The sequence below is a fragment of the Sceloporus undulatus genome, chromosome 4 (genome assembly GCF_019175285.1).
Source record: "Sceloporus undulatus isolate JIND9_A2432 ecotype Alabama chromosome 4, SceUnd_v1.1, whole genome shotgun sequence".
Taxonomy (NCBI): Eukaryota; Metazoa; Chordata; class Lepidosauria; order Squamata; family Phrynosomatidae; genus Sceloporus; species Sceloporus undulatus.
Genome location: NC_056525.1, coordinates 115136686 through 115153693, shown reverse-complemented (window position 1 = coordinate 115153693; position 17008 = coordinate 115136686). Strand labels below are relative to the sequence as shown.

The 17008-nt window shown below is 38.0% G+C and overlaps 1 protein-coding gene across 1 annotated transcript; it reads left to right on the top strand.

Annotated features, from left to right (window-relative positions):
• Nucleotides 1-586: 586 nt before the first annotated feature.
• RO60 (Ro60, Y RNA binding protein) lies at nt 587-16397 on the top strand. Its single transcript, XM_042463513.1, has 9 exons — nt 587-736; nt 2860-3462; nt 4854-5074; nt 5319-5465; nt 6784-6921; nt 7134-7250; nt 8130-8243; nt 8623-8769; nt 9338-16397. The coding sequence occupies exons 2-9, from the start codon at nt 2883-2885 to the stop codon at nt 9488-9490; spliced, it is 1617 nt and encodes a 538-aa protein (XP_042319447.1). The 5' UTR covers nt 587-736; nt 2860-2882; the 3' UTR covers nt 9491-16397.
• The last annotated feature ends 611 nt before the right edge of the window (nt 16398-17008 follow it).

The window sequence follows — 17008 nt, the reverse complement described above, 5'->3', positions numbered from 1 at the left end:
TAAAACCAATAACACAATACAATATACAAATCTAAATCAATCGTTCAAAATGGTGAGGCAGAAAGTTGATGGGATCAAAGTAGACTAGTTTCATTTTCCAGAGGGGAAGGCTTGAGAGAAGTGGAAAGTTTTTAGCCTCTTTTTGAATGTTTTTAGGGGGGTGATAGGGCGGAGTTCCTCGGGAAGATTGTTCCAGATTTGCTCTCTGGGCCCCACAACAAACTCCAACTCCCAGAATTCCATACCAGAGAGCCAAGAGTTAAATCGGTGCCAAACCGGGTTATTTCTCCAGTGTGGATGCAGCCAGAGTATCTGAGCCATAAACTGGGTTCAACACAGGAAAGGCGGAAGACCAATCCCTTAAATAACTAAATACAAATAAATACATTCTCATAGACCTCTAACCCTAAAAGACAACAAAAAAGCCTGAGCCTAAACAACAACAACAACAACAACAAAAGGAGGTGGAGAGTGCATTTTGACGCGCCTGAACTACAACTCCCATCAGCCCTTGCGAAGACGAGCGGAAGCGAGGCATGCTGGGAGTTGAAGTTCGAAGCCTCGCTTTCAGTCTAAGGTTGTTTGTGGGGCGGAGATTGAGGATGAGGCGCGATGCTCATCCGGGTCCTTCTGCATCCGGGTCCTCGGTGCTTCAGGCTGGGAGGAACCCTAAAGAGAAGAGGAGCCCCCTTTCTCCTTGCATCGAGAGAAAGAGACTGAGAGAGCTGCTCTTCAGGTACGGTTCCGTTCCCACCTTTTCCCCGCCACCTTCCTCCAAGGGCTCCTCACCGAAGGGCTGAGATGGGGCCTGGCCTCCTCCGGAGCCATTCCCCCGTGAATATGGGAAAGCCGCCAATAACAAAAGCACCATGTTTTTAACTTGAGAGGACGCCTCTCTAGGAATCTCTAGGTCCTCCAGCGCAACTCTATGGTCAACGTCCAGCAGACACTGACCATAGAGCTGCGCTGGAGGAGCTGCAAAGGCCTAGCAGAGCGTCCTCTCTAGGACTCTCGTTCAGTGCAAGTTGACCATAGAGTTGACCATAGAGTTGCACTGGAGGAGGACCCAGATATTCCTAGAGAGAACATATTAACCATAAGTCTAGATATAAAGGCAAGGTGTTCCCCTTTGACAAGGCTGCCAAGTTGTGTCTGACCATAGGAGGCAGGGCTCATCTCTTACTAAGCCGAGGGACCTAGCGTTGTCAAAGACAGTTCCATTATGGTCATATATGGCCAGCATGGCTGCACAGAATGCTGTTACCTCCCCAACAAAGTGGTACCTATTTATATACTTGCACTTTTACATGCTTTCGAACTGCTAGGTTGGCAGAAGCTGGGACTAGTGATGGGAGCTCACTCCGTCACACAATGCCTGGCTGGGCCTCAAACTGCCAGCTTGCTGATCTTGCCATCGTCAGAGTCTTAACTGATGAGCCACCGCATTCCTATATATATGTATATGTATATGTATATGTATATGTATATATATACTCACTCACATTATATTCTTTCAGTTAGAATCTGACTGCAATACATGTATTAAATACTAGGAAAAGTTTACATGCTTCTAAAAACGTATATCCTGCCCAATCAGTATGGATATTCATTGCCTGAGTTTTACAATATATATACCTGAGTATAGGTTGACTCCATATATACATTGAGGGCAGGTTTGGGCCCCAATTGATGGATTTTGATGTGGATTTGATTTGGATAATCTAACCGAAATACATGTATTAAATACTGGGAAAAGTTTATGCTATCCTAAAAATGTATATCCTGTCGGGTTATGCACATTTCCCAATAAATCCTGGAGACAGTGTATATTAAATGGATGAACAATATATGTGATCCCCTGTTATGCTTTTAATTCAAGCACAGTGGTGAGTTTGTTGTTGTGCGCCTTCAAGTTGTATGGCTGGATAGTTCAAACCACTACACCACACTGGCTTCCAACATTGAGGTTTATGCACATTGTTTATTCAGCATCTGTTTACCACAATGTATCAAACTTGAAACCTTCCCAGGGGTGGAACGAGGGATAACGAAGATGAAAGTCTTCAGTTTCCTTTACTACTTGGTTGGGTTTGGAGTACCTGCGCACAGCTTTTCTGTGTCCTAATCCCAACAATGCATTGGCTGTAGCTATCTGGTGTAACTGGTAAGGATCATATATTTTGCACATGCTCAGATGCATTCCTTATTGCATCACAGGTTCCAGCACTCAGCAGTGACATTGTCATAAATTCTTCCAGTGGACCTAAGTCCATTGGAAATTATTAAACATGGACTGGATCTCAACCATGACACTTACTGAGTTGTTTTGGACAATCTTCTGACTCTGTCTAATCTCTCTCTTTTTATCTGTTGTGCAGATAAAATTGGATAAGATTATGTATACCTTCGTGAGTAAATGGAGGAAGGATTAGATGTAAACGAAATAACAGTAGCAAACTTACTCCTGCATCCATTTCTGTTTTCTCAATGTATGATGTATTGATATATACTTATCTTTAATATGTGGACTTCATTATCACTGGTAACGTTTTAGTAAGTGTGTTAGTATCTTTTTTATTTTGAGAGACTTAGACGCTTTGTTATTCAGAATATTTAAGAGTGGGAAACTGAATGGACTACATTCCTGTTAGAGCAAATTATGAACCTTTTATTGCATGTAATTTGATGTTTGCCGCTGTTAAGATTGTGAATTTTAAATTTAACATCTGCATACCTTCTAAACATCTCTGATTTATGGCATGGCCATGAAATTGTGAACTTTTCAAAATAGTTATTTTAGGTATGTCTGGCTATAGAAACATATTTGAAATGGTTTTCTTCTCTGCATTTTCTTTCCAGAACGGTTCTGACATTGACAAGCAATGGAAGAAGAAGTAAGCCAGACACAGCCCTGTGATGAAAAGCAACTGCCAAACTCTGAGGGTGGATATGTATGGCAGGTTACTGATATGAATCGATTGTGTCGTTTCTTGTGTTTTGGTTCTGAAGGAGGTACTTACTACATCAAGGAACAAAAACTGGGCATTGAAAATGCTGAGGCTCTGCTGAGACTTATTGAAGATGGCAAAGGGTGTGAAGTGGTACAGGAAATAAAGACGTTCAGCCAAGAAGGCAGGGCAGTGAAACAGGAGCCTATCTTACTGGCGCTTGCCATTTGCTCACAGTGTTCTGATGCAAAAACAAAACAAGCAGCTTATAAAGCTGTTCCTGAAGTGTGTCGCATACCAACCCATCTCTTCACTTTCATCCAGTTTAAAAAGGATCTGAAGGAAGGCATGAAATGTGGCATGTGGGGTCGTGCGCTGAGAAAAGCTGTTGCTGACTGGTATAATGAAAAGAATGACATGGCTATTGCCTTGGCAGTGACAAAATACAAGAAAAGAAATGGCTGGTGCCATAAAGATCTTCTAAGATTGTCTCATCTAAAGCCTGCAAGTGAAGGTAATGACAGCTAGAAATGTTTGATAAAGCAATAGATGCTTGCAGTAAACAATAAATGTATGTTAGAGAGACAAGAGAGAGCAAGGGAAGAAAGTGAGGGCAGAGCTTGGAAAAGCTATTTGTTGGGATCTCTAGGTATCCTGGCTGAAGGATTCCTGGAGCTGCAGCTAAAAAAAATCTAAGCTAAGTGGGATAAAGCTAGGGAATTAATGTTGCCTGGTACCATTCTCACATTGTAGAAAACAGGTACAGTGTGCCCTTTTTTTACGCAGGGGATCCATTCTGCCCCCCCCCAATAAAAAACCGCGTATGCTCAAGCCCCATTGAAAATAAGGGGGCTCTTTCATGGCGTGGCGGCACATGCATGCCGCGGGTGCTCATCCCATTAGTCTTAATGGGACGCACCGCCCCTTCCATCCCGCTGAAACCTGCGAATTATGTGTCCATGTATGACGCAGGTGCACTGTATAGCTTTGGAAGTCTGGCATGTAAATATATGTGCAACAGTTTAACCACAAGCTATAGACATTTTTCAGATTCAGGTATTTAGGCGAAAGTGTGACTCCTTCATTTTAACATATTTTTCACTCTTGGTCATTCTGTTACTGATTCAGTGAAGACTTTGCAATGTGTGATACAGAAGGAAAGGAGACATGCATGGCTGGGAGGTTATCAGCTTACTAAAGATGCAACTCTTTAAGTATCTAGATGAGCCACCAGTATACAAATGTATGGGAGGCAAGGCAGAAACAGTTAGAAGCTCACAATAATTCCTTTGGAAAGAAAGAACAATCTACTTATATCAATTTCTGGGACATTTTTAAGAATCTAAATAGGATCATTGCAGGATTCTACCTTTGACTCCTAAGCACACAAATAATCAAGAAAAATGCTTTTGAAAGTGACAGAATCAGGAAAAGTATTGATATTATATTCTCTTGCCTGTCTCTCAAGTATAAATCATCAGCTGATGTAACAAAGGCAGTTTCTGTTCCAAACCTTTGTCAGAGTTTAGATTGAATGGATCTAAATTATCTGTTTAATTTAAAAGTGCCTTTAGCTAATAATTGGTAGTTTCCTTCACTACTTTGATGAGAAAAGCCAAGTTTGAAACTATCAATACAAGAGACTGAGACAGGATTTCTTTAGGAGGGTTTTATAGCTTCTTCCTTAAAATGAGGCAATTCCCTGGAAAGATGTAACATGCCTTCTGTTGAAAGCTTTACATATATATACTGCTGTTACATAAATTGTGCCAGTGGGTTCACTTTTAAAGGTTACCTTTAATTGTTTTGATGTTTTTCTTTTCATCTTGAAAGAGTGAGCAGTGTCAAAACCAAACTGATTTCCTAGGCTTGAGCAGCAATAAGTATGTATTTATCTTTCAACAGGTCTTGCCATAGTCACTAAGTATGTAATGAAAGGGTGGAAGGAAGTCCAAGAGGCATATAAAGACAACCAGCTTTCTGCTGAAACTGAAAAACTGCTGAAGTATTTGGAGGCAGTGGAGAGGGTGAAACATACAAAGGATGAATTGGAAGTGATTCATTTGATAGAAGAATTTAGTTTAGCTAGGGAACACCTCCTGACAAGTCATTTGAAATCTAAAGAGGTAAGTATGCAAGCATTCATACTTTGTATCACAATGGGCCATCTTTATTTTATTCATTTAGTGTATGCTGTTAAAATCTTCTCTTCCTGTAATGCTTTAGAAGTCGTTTTTATGTGTAGTTAACTTGGCAAAGATTATTCGGCTATAGTTGTTTCTGAATTAATTATGTACTATAGACTTTCATATTTAAACACTATAGCTTCTCCTTTTCTTTCCTTGCTTCTTTAATCTCACTCCATACAAGGTATGGAAAGCATTGCTCCAGGAGATGCCCTTAACAGCAACACTGAGAAATTTGGGAAAGATGACAGCAAACTCTGTTCTTGAACCAGGAAGCCCAGAAGTTACAATAGTTTGTGAAAGATTAAGAAATGAAAAACTTCTGAAAAAGGTAATGGTTTCTGTTTGTGTATCCCTGATGCACTTGGTTTACCAGCTCATAAAACTGATTTAGTAGAAAGAGCAATGCTGAAGATGATATTCATTTACAACTGAGAGAGGATTCCATCTCATTTCTGTATTACAAACCTTGATTAAAGGGAACTAAGTTGGCTATGCAAAAGCATGGATACTAAAGTCCCATCTCTGTGATCTTTGGGATTAAAGGACATTGTAATTTAATGAGAATAAGTCCTATGCTAGTTTCCTTCTTATTAAAAATTATGATATTGAAAGTGCAGTTGGCTCTCCTTATCTATGGTTTGTCTATAGTCTCAACCATCCACAGTTTGAAATATTTTTAAAAATATGTACATTCCAAAAAGCAAACCTTGATTTAACCATTTTATATAAGGGACACCATTTTACTATGCCATTGTATTTGATGGGACTTGAGCATCCATGGATTTTCATATTCATTGGGAGCATTGGAACCAAACTCCAGTGAATACCGAGGGCCCACTGTACTACAAAATATTGTGCAATATGTCACCAGGAAGTTTTTTCATTAAGGAAAAGCTCAGGAGTCAGCCTTTTAGGAACAAAGAGCAAAATGCAGAGAGTCTGACAATCTATTACTATTTTTGCACGTCATACAACATAGCTCTAGTGAGCTAGAAAAATTTCTTTTACAAAAGTCATAGGTCTTGTGCACGATTAGTCAAAATTACAGGTTTAAAGACAGATGCATTTTTCTTTAAAAATCTTTTTATTTCAGTTTCTTTTCGTTTTATTAGATAACTCTGTAAATATAACTTTGATATTCTTTTTTATTTTATTATTATTTTTAATTAATTTTTATTGGTTAAAAATCCACATATAACAAATCCACAAATACACACATTGATATACAAAAAAGACAAAACAATACCAAAACAACACACATGTAAGCCTCCTTAGAAGGTTCAATAGTCTGAGCTTCTTATACAAAGCTAACACCCATTAATGCTTAATAGTTGAATTGTAAAATTTATTTGCCGTGTACATTCCTGTTGAAATAAATTTACTATCTTGTTTTCTTAACAACAAAGAAATAATACTCTGTCATGAAACAGAATTAAATTCTACCTCCACTCTCTGTGGCTGACCTTTATATTATTGGACTACCAGATAAAATTGCTTAGTGTGCCTTCAAGTGTTATAAATTCAATTAAAGGTATCCAACCTTTCTTCCTTTTCTTCCAATCTTTATCCCTAATCAAGCAGGTAAGTTTGTCCATTTCAAGGTAAGACGATAATTTCAACAACCAATCATTCCATGTCTTTTTTAGGCGCGAGTGCATCCATTCCATGTCTTGGTTGCGCTAGAAACATATAAAGGAGAACGTGGCTATAGGGGAAAACTTCATTGGCAACCTGACAAGGATATTTTGGAAGCTCTCGATGAGTCATTTTACAAGACCTTCAAGGTAACTATTGTGAATGTGTAGATGCAGGAGTATACAGTGTTTTTAACATTATGTTGATAAATTTAAAGTTTTTTTCTTAAATATATCCAACTTAGGTCTTCAGTTTCTGAAGTCTCTGTTTAGACAAGTGTTGATTGGGCAAGCTGTTAGAAAAGTATTAAATGTTAACAAAAAATTAGTACCAGCATTTTCACCTTTCTCTCTCTTCTTAGGCAGTAGAGCCAACTGAGAAGCGTTTCTTGCTAGCTGTTGATGTCAGTGCCTCTATGTCCCAAAAGGTTTTGGGTAGTGTGCTGAATGCTAGCACAGTTGCTGCAGCAATGTGTATGGTAAGAGATGTTACAGGCTTGCCAGATTCTTTTGATCCAAATTTGAATGCAGAAATGACTTTGTGCCCGTTCAGCTCAAAAGATGCTCTCTGCCTTCAAACCTATGTAGGTCACACCACTCTAAAAAGTTATTCCTTATGGTTTTAAGAAAGATAAAGACAGGTATGGAAAATAAAAAAAAAAAGTTAAAGGAGATAAATGTTCTCCAGGATAAATATTCAAACATACTTTCCACTTGTTTCTTAAAAAAACTGAGCTTTCTGAAAGTGTGTAGATAATTCTACATGTTTTCAAGGATATGACATTCCTTATCAAGATTTTTCAAAAAATAGACTCAGATGTTTTTGAGCTTGGGAATATTTTGCAAGAGGATGTGACTGTTGTCCTCTTCCTGTTTCCCACCTTGCCTACAATTCCAGTCATGTTGCTCTTCCACAGGTTAACACAAATCTGGCTCCTTTTCATTTGTCCAAGTTATACCTGGGAACAAAGTATTTTTGGAGCTCACTCACTCCTCTTTTTCTAGAGCACACACTATGGCCAAAATCATGCAGTTTGAGAACCATCTGAATCAAAACACAAAGGAACTATCTTGAAAGCACTACCTCTCAAAATTTCAGCAGCAGCAACAAAAGTGAGGCCAGTGACAAGGTCCAAAGAAAGTGATACAGTTTAGAGGAGGGTTGTGGATGGAGTGGATAGAGGAGTGGAGTAGAAGAAGAGTGAAAGGAAGAGATTGCATAGCATTGGGGACTACTGAATGCCTTAGGCAGAGAATATCCTTTGGTCTTCCACCAAAAAAAAAAACAAACCCAGAAAACATGTATATACAGTAAGAGAATGTCTGTTTTTATTCTTTTATTTGCCTTTTTCCATAAGGTTGTTGCACGTACTGAAAAAGATTCACATATTGTTGCCTTTTCCCATGAAATGGTCCCTTGTCCGGTGACTGAAGACATGACTTTATCTCAAGTGTTAAAGAAAATGTCTGAGGTATTTAAAACTTTTGTTTTTACTGTAATCTTGAATGTAAAAACAGTTTTAAAATATGAGCTATGAAAAAGGAAAAAATATTCTGCAACTTTTTCATTAATTTTGAGTGGGGTGGGAGAATCGAGCTGGGATTCACTGCTTGGCTGTGTAACACCAATGTAACTCCAACACATTCAGAACCCTTGAGCAGGGCTCTGGCCAGTGTGATGTGATAAGGATTGTTTTATTGTATGTAGACCATTCACTTTCCCATTGCTGTCTCTTGTGTCAGATCCACATTCATTTTCGAATGGTGAAAGGAATATTAATAGATTTTTTTCAGCTATGGAACATCGAGTGACTGGTTATATTGCTAATCATAATTTCTTCTTCATCCTAGATTCCAATGGGTGCCACTGATTGTTCTCTCCCAATGCTGTGGGCTCAAAAGGCAGGTGTAGCTGTTGATGTCTTTATTGTCTTTACGGATAATGAGACCTTTGCTGGAGATATTCACCCTGCCACAGCCTTGAAGCAGTACAGAGAGGTACATCCTTTTTTGTATAATGACATAGGTTTTTTTCTGTATAAATTGCTTGACCCATAGTTTCCAGGGTTTTGTGTTTTTTTATAAAAAATTAAATATTGCAAAGGAGGTACCATAAAAGACTACAGAAATGATTACTCGATAACAGTAACACTGTTTAAAATGATTCTGTTTAACAATTTTTTGCATCACACTTCACGCCACTCAGAAGTATACTTTGTTTGTATAAATGATCCATGAATGTAATAATGCATGTCATTGGAAACTATGAAAGCTCCCTCAGGTTCAAGCAAAAGCAGTAAAACTACTACGGTTGTAACAGAGGCCGTGATAGAAAGAAAGCCTTCATTTGGGGGTATGGTTACCAGGAGATTGCTAGTCAGAAATGTCAGTCATCTTGGCAAAGATGCTGAGCCACAATAATGCTCCCTGAGATGTGGAGGTAGGTGCCAGGCCAAACTAGGATGAATGTCTGTAGCTGCCACAGCAAAGCTAGGAAGACTTGGATTATATAAATAAATTATGCAAGAATATGCTGAAACTATTTTTCCCCTTTGTTTTATTTTAGAAAATGGGTATTCCATCCAAACTGATAGTTTGTGGAATGACATCCAACGGCTTCACCATTGCAGATCCAGATGACAGAGGGATGTTAGATATTTGTGGTTTTGACACAGGAGCACCAGATGTCATTCGAAACTTCACTTTGGATTTGATATAACTCCGAGCATCTGCTTTTCTGATGTTACCAGCTGAAGACTTTGATCTGGGAACTACCAATTGAATTGACTGTAATAACTCATGGCTGAGTTTGAGGCATCAATTGGAATGTTTAACATTTTAAAGGGGATATAAAGATGGGCAGAGGCAAAATCACTTCTGGGGAGAGTGTTTAACTCTGTTGCACACATTTAAAAATAGCAGTGGAATGCCTTTTAGAAATAGCTATGTAAACAGTGTATTAATAGCTTATCTTTAACAAGGTATTCCATTGCTAAAGACTTTATTTTCCAAGAATAATTTTACTCTTTTACTCCCAGGTTGGGAAGTGATTTCAATGTTTTACATTGTGTTGGGTTGATAACTGTTTCCTTGTGTAGTTTTTATTCATTATATTGACAAGGAAAAGAGAGGCCAGGTCTGCACTATAGGTTACCTCACTTCTATCAATGCGCATTGGTTCGCATTGCTTATAGCACATTTATGTCTGGCAACTTGCTTCTTTGAGTACTTCCTGTGTTAGTAGGGAATTCTGTAGCTACAGAGGTATTTTGGGACAGCTGGTTTGTTCTAAGGGATATGTGGGTATGGTTGGTTTTTAGTTCTTAAATCCTTTTTCGATTCCAAGCAAGTCTTGCAAGAATTGCTTAATTTGGCATCCTGCTTTACGTTCTTACTGATTTAAGAATAAGTTATGAGGGTTCACTAAGATGTCTTGTGTGAGAAAATTAGGATCATATTTCTTTTCATTACTAGAAGGGGACAAAGAAAGACACATGCATATTTATAGTGTGGTAAACAGAAGTAGGAAATACAATTAGACTTTAGCCTTATTTATATGTTACTTGTATGTTCAGTAGTCCCATGATGAAGCAGAACTGATGCCATGCTTCTAAACCTGCTCTTTGTCCACATGTTGAATGCAGATATTTGCAGAGGAGTCTCCCTGCCATATGTGAAGAATTGCTCGCATGCAGGGATTACACACAATTATGTGGAGTTCCACATGTGAGCAACTCTATACATAAGCATTTCTTTCTAGATTGTTCTGCTTGACACAAAAATGTCAGAGACTGGGATGTAAAATTAGGAGCAAGTGAAATTAGGAGCAAGTCTAGAAGAGCAGCCCTCCATCTGTTTCATCACAGGACTAACCCTATATGTGGTTAGCAAATGAAGAAGGGTTGCGAAACAACTTTATGTGTGATGACGCTGAACTAATACAATAGTAAGACATATTATGTGCAGTTGAGGCCAGTGAGAAACATGTTACAAGTACCTTCAGTCGTCAGTAAAGCAGTAGTGCAGAAAAAACGTAAGAACTAACCCTGGTGTTTTTCACCTTTGTACTGTACTATAGAGAAATATTTATAGGAATGTGTTAGACCACGTGACTGTGATAGGGGTACAAAAGCTTCATATCATATTTTAAAAGGAGAAAACTATGGCAAAAATGTACTGGATAGGTTGTGTCTATTGTTTGTGTGAATGGAAGGCAGCTTGTGCAACTGATCCTTTTCCTCTGCCTCATCTCCTCTACACTCTTCCAAAATGATCTGTAGCAAGTTCAAAGTCCCTCCTAAATAATGATTTTATATGGAGATGTAGACTGTGAGCGTTTCTCCCCCTAAAATTCAAGCAGCAGGTCTTTGCTCCCAGGAGAGCTCTGCTGGTGAAAAACAAAACAAAAACAAACCTCATCTGAATCAGGAGATAAGCTCCTTGCAGTGCATCCTAATATGGCACAGCCCCTGTTCTATTGGAGAACTCAGGTAGGAGAAGAGAAAGATTAGTTGCACTAGCTGCCTTCTACTTCAGCAGCCATTGCATAGAGCATGATCTTATTTGGCTTTTTTGAGATGAATATGTTGAGAATATACATCAGGATGCTCTCTAGCACAACCTCCTGTGAAAAGGATGGGAGATGCACAAGGGCAGCTGGTGAAGGGGTTTTAATGATTGTTCAAACCGTTTTCTTCATTGAGGTTGTGTAGATGTTCAACATACTGAACTCTTTTGCCTTTACAGAGCACTTCAATTAATCAGTTCAGCAGATAGAGCAGAACTAATAAATATACTGAAGTCCTTAAATATAATACATATAATGCAACGGTTCTTTCTTTCTAATGGTTTTGTCACTTAGTTTGGATTATTTTGACAAATTTCTTTCAAGTGCATTTGGGAAAATACTCCTCAATTCAAACAGTGATCCTATTTGAAAATTAAGCATAATTGTAACCGGGTAATTATACAGTACATTCCCTAGTCTTATACATTTTATAGCCAGCTACTTATACTGTACAAGACTCAGCCTGGTAACCTTTTGCTTTGAACAGTCCAAGATTGTAGCAACCGTCAGTTTCTTATTTCAGTCAAACATGTTTGCATTGTATTCTGTATAAGAAATACCACAACTAGAACATTGTTTGCAATGCCCCCCCCCCCCCCGTGCTTAAAATTGCCTAGAGAGATTGTCCTAACACCTTTTTATACTAGTACCTAAAGAAATAACACAGATCAGCTAGACTGTGCAGTTGTTACAGGATGTACACCATAGAACCTGATACTACGTATATAGTGAGATGTGCTTAATATAGTTGATGGATTAGAAGAATATTTGATTAGACTTTGATGGAAAGGGTGTCCAGTTAACTGGAAACGCCTTTAAAGATGATGATAATGATATGGGTTGACATCCCACTAGTGTTCCATTGGTAATAAAGTTTCCACAAATGGAATGGAGGAGGGCACCAGTTCCTTTCTCCAAGCCTGCTCTAGATGATATGGGGAGATGTGCAGTGGGAAAGGACAGGAAGGGGAAAATGCTATTGCATTATAAAAAGTCTGCAGCTGCAATATTGGATGTACCAATAAGCACTTAAAACTACAAGCTTAATATCTTCTGAATAATGATTAAAATTTCATGAGTAAGTGGGAGTTGTTTTTGTAAGAGCTGAGGGTGTGGTTACTTTTCTACCCTCTGCAAAAGTCACAAAAGTGATCAAAAGCAGCTCTGTTGCAATCTTGAAGAACTTGTGGCTGCATCAGTTTCTGTCTGTAAATGATCTTTATTAAAGTATCTGAAAAAATGTTTCTACAGTGCTGAGCTGTTTTTCTAGCATCTTGAATGATATTTCTTCTAAATCAGCTCTCTTGTATAATTTCTAAGATAGCTCTTGAGACATTTCCTACTTGTAAAAAAAATAAATAAGTATCATTCTGGTTCTTAAGACTATTATGCCTCTTCCTCTAGGGAGATGTTGAGTGTGCGGTATATGCATCCTTAATGCACAGGTGTTATTGGCAGGTTAAGTCAAAATGAACACTCTGCTTAAGGAGTTGTTTTGAAACAGCTGAAAATGGCCAAACAGATGGTTGCTGTTAAGCCTAGAAAGAGTTGTTATGCATAAACTTAAACATAATAATAACCTAACGGCATAAGTAGAAAGTAATTGAAAAAATTGTTTAGCCTTCAACACAGATTTAATTTACTGAAAATGGAAAGAGTACAGTCATACCTGTAGCATATTTTTACTTTCCATTAAATGAAGAGTTCTCACTCTTTTGCAAGTAGAGATCTGGGGGCAAACTTAGATTTGCAGGGAAGATCAGCAGGTGTCCTCTGAGATATAGCTTGTTCTTTTGGTTTTGCTGTTAAAGTGCCATGAAAACATTGTTTTTTTCTGCCCATATTACAAAGGAAGCTGGTAAGGAGGAATAATCTGGATGGATGAAATGTCATGATCAGTCTCATAGCCAAGGTGAAGGAATCTTAGCCCTTTGGTCTGTATGGTATGGGTTGGATCCAGAGATTGCATTTGGATGAAGAAATGTCAAAACTGACTTTCCCGTTTTCTTTTTTCTCTGCCCTCCAACTTTACAGATGTTCTGTTAACTCCAATGTGAAGTTACTATTCAGAACAGTCTTTAGAGGAAAGTATGTAGCATTTTGTAACCTTCAGCTCAGAATTGATTGCAAGGGTGACCCATTTAGGTACTTGAGGGAAAGGGATGGAAATAAAAGTTAAGAATCTAGACGTGGAAACGTTTTTCATTGGGATGGGAAAATGTCCTTCTGGAAAATGATTTTGATTCCCATGTCAACAGTAATTCCTTTGTTCAGCTTAAATGACAGACATAAGTACAATGAAGATGCAAAAGAATCTGGGGGCAAAAAGGACAGACTTCTATTTGCTATACAAGGGCTGCTACATGTGCAAAGGGGAAAAATCAATTTGAGTGTGGATACAGTTATTTGGACTGATCTGGAGAACAGAAGTTACAATTGAACTGAAATTGATCTTTCTTTTTATGTATACCTTCTGAAATTAGAACATTATTTAAAAAGAATTGCTTTGTGTTTTGCAAGCAAGAGGTCATTTTGCGCCACAGGGCTCTCCTTCCCTATCCTGCTTTCCATCTTTACCACCTCAAGCCTCTCTTTAGAAAATGTAAGAATATGGGGGCTGCAGTAGAAAGGAGACAAGAAAGCTCTGTTACACAAATGAAAGGATAATCATATAACTTTGCACACAAGTCATGGTGAAGCATGAACCGATCGCTGCTGATAAGTAATGGTTTTATAATACTAGATCAGGTGTGTGGTGATCCAAAGCCCTACAGGTAAGGGACCCTTATGTTTTCCTTCTATGTGGGGAAGTATCCTGTGTGCCTATAAGGATTCCCTGTGGTGTGTAGAATGCTCCTTGGCTCACATGTGAAACACAACCTAAAAACCCTTAGGTATGCAGAGCACTATGCACTCCTTTTCATGCTTATGAGTTCTAGATGACTGACACATTTATGGGCTATGGAATATTTTTTCTGGTTTTACATGCTACATTTTTAGTACAGTATATATTTTTGTTGTATACAGAATTCTATATTGACATGTCTCTTATTCTGTAACTGTTACTAGTTCACTTGTGATCCTTGGAAAATCAGCTGCTGTTTATCCTCCATCACTTTCCTCTGTACAAGCCACATGGAAGTGCTGAATGAATTGTAATAAACTGTAGTGTTCCACATAGAACAGTGACTACAAAAGCAACCTAATTCTATTCCTGTTCCTGCTTATTTCTCCTTTGGATGGCTTTTTCAAGCATGCCATGTACTATGCATTTTTTTTTATTGTCCATATTTCTTTGTTTGTCCTTCAGAAGCTGTCTTGGCGTTCCCTTTGATCAAATATTGATTGGGGCTATCTATAGCCTGCATACACAGTATAATCTCATTGAAACTGTTAAGAGAGATAACCATGAGATTATCTCCTTTTCTCTCCTTTCCCAGAAGGCTGCCTGCTCTCTCATTTGATCTAATGGCTAAGGGTTATATTTCTTTTTTATTTATTTTGAGTATTTATATTGGCATCATTAACCATGATTTTGGCTAACTAGAAGTAAAACATGTACAGTCAGCCCTCCATATCCATGGATTTTTTAATCCATGAATTCAAGCATCCATGGCTTGAAAATATTTTAAAAATACAGTCCTCCCTCTGTTCTTGCAGTTTTGGAAACCGCGTCCCTCACTTATGTGCAATGGCCGAATGGAGGGAGAAATAATGGGGCACGTGCTGGAGGCACCTGTGCATGTGTTCCTACAGCCGTGCACTTATATTCAAGCGCCATTGGGAAATTCTGCAGATGCTCGAGCCCCATTGAAAACAGTGGGGCTCATGCATGCAGCACAGTGTGGCGCACGCACCATGAACGCATGCCATTGCCTTTTCTGGCATGCGGCTTTCAGCATAAGCAGCTCTCATTATGGCACTAGCATAGAATGTGTCTGGCACTGGTAAAGAAGATGATCATGTTTATTGTCTGCATAATAAAACCTGAGTTTTCTTAACTGGAGAGAGCCTTACTTTGGTAACAAGTGTTATTGTTAGTGTTTAGACAGCCTTAAGAAATGTGATATGTAAGAAAAGAGCACTTGTTTGGATCCTTAGGTGTGCTACAATTTCCTTAAACAACTGAGTTCTGCTGCCTTAAAGCTGCACCATCCTCAGATTCAAGAGTGTACCACTTAACAAGTTGGCACAGAGTTGGGAAAGGAAAATTTGAGAACAGGTTTGTTTGCAGCAAGGATAAAATGTAATGTTTCTGAAGCACTCCTTTTAGATGTTACTGTAGAAAGATAAGTGAAACATGCCAGTCTTTTAGCACGTTTTCAGTTTTGTTTCTTTCATATACAGTACTGTACTGTCTGAAGATACTGTACACAAAAAAACCTTGTTTTGTGACTAAATAATGATTCATAGACCAGACTAAATGTGGGAAGATAATTAGCTTTTGGCTAGGGCTCAGTGTCAAGTCTTTCTGAAATGCTAAGACAGAAGTATATACCAGCATTTGTGTAAAATGTGAGTTTTTAACATTTGGTATATTTAGTGTGAAAAGTTTATGTACGTCTAATTTGATAGAAAAAACAATAACAGGATCATAAAGAACGGTGCAAAGCATAGAAACTCCATGCACACTAGAAAAAATGATAGCTAGATCTGTGTTCATTGCTTAGATTTACAGTTTTATAGAGATATAAAATGTCTGAAAATTATGAAGCTATGCGCAAAAATCCATGGGAAATTGGATTTTCCAATTTTTCAATCCAATTATTCCCCATTTTTTGAGCAAGCAAGAAGTTTTTAGAGAATTGGGGGGAGGGAGAGATACTAGATGCATTTCAGTTTGAAAATCACTTTTTTACTTTAGGAACATAACATGCATTGTGAATGTTGTTGCTTCCCATGAAATTATTATGTTCCGCATATAAAAGTTTTGGTTTATTCAGACAATAATTACAAATTGAAATTTCTTTTTAATTGCTTTTTTATTTTATGTTGCAAATGGAGCTGCAAGATCTTGAATCGATTTGGTTTTGCCAGATTAAGAGCAAGCAAAAACAAAACAAAAAAAAAACACAACAAAACGATCAAGATCAGTAGAATGAAAATTATTTTTCTCTTATAGCTTGCCATAGCATCAAGCAGTCAAAAAAACATTTGGTCCCATTAAAAACAGTAAGAAAAGGGAGCAAAAACCAGGAATTGCAAGGGTCAGATTCTGTACATTGTCTTACATAAAATTCTTCCAGTTATGGAGGATTCAGAATAATTTGGGGGGAGCAAATGTCTTAAACAAGAAAAGAAAATGTTCCATTATCCTTTCCTGCTATTTTTTTCCTGAGGAAAAACAGAGAAGACTTCTTTTCTGATTTTTTCCTGATTTGTTTGCCAAGAGCCTTTTCGTCTCTGCTCCTTTTCTGTATTTCAGAGGTGCAGTACAATTTTCAAAATAGGGAGAATGAATACCAACGTGTTAATAAATCTGCATATTTAAACATATACAGTGGAAATAAATTTATACCTTTCAGGGTCTGGAATTGCTGCCTATCATTAAAAGGTAAAACCTGCCTTCTGTTAGAACACACTATGTATTACAAACCATGATAAATGCTTATTGTGATTTGGATGTTGGACTAGGACTCCAGGAAAGCATTTGGTATCCTTGGGCATGAC

Bases quoted from the DNA above. Each gene is read 5' to 3' on its own strand.
- RO60 (XM_042463513.1), top strand. From the start codon at position 2,883: ATGGAAGAAGAAGTAAGCCAGACACAGCCCTGTGATGAAAAGCAACTG. The intron at 3,463-4,853 runs GTAATGACAGCT...ATCTTTCAACAG, and splicing joins TCTAAAGCCTGCAAGTGAAG to GTCTTGCCATAGTCACTAAG. The intron at 5,075-5,318 runs GTAAGTATGCAA...ACTCCATACAAG, and splicing joins GTCATTTGAAATCTAAAGAG to GTATGGAAAGCATTGCTCCA.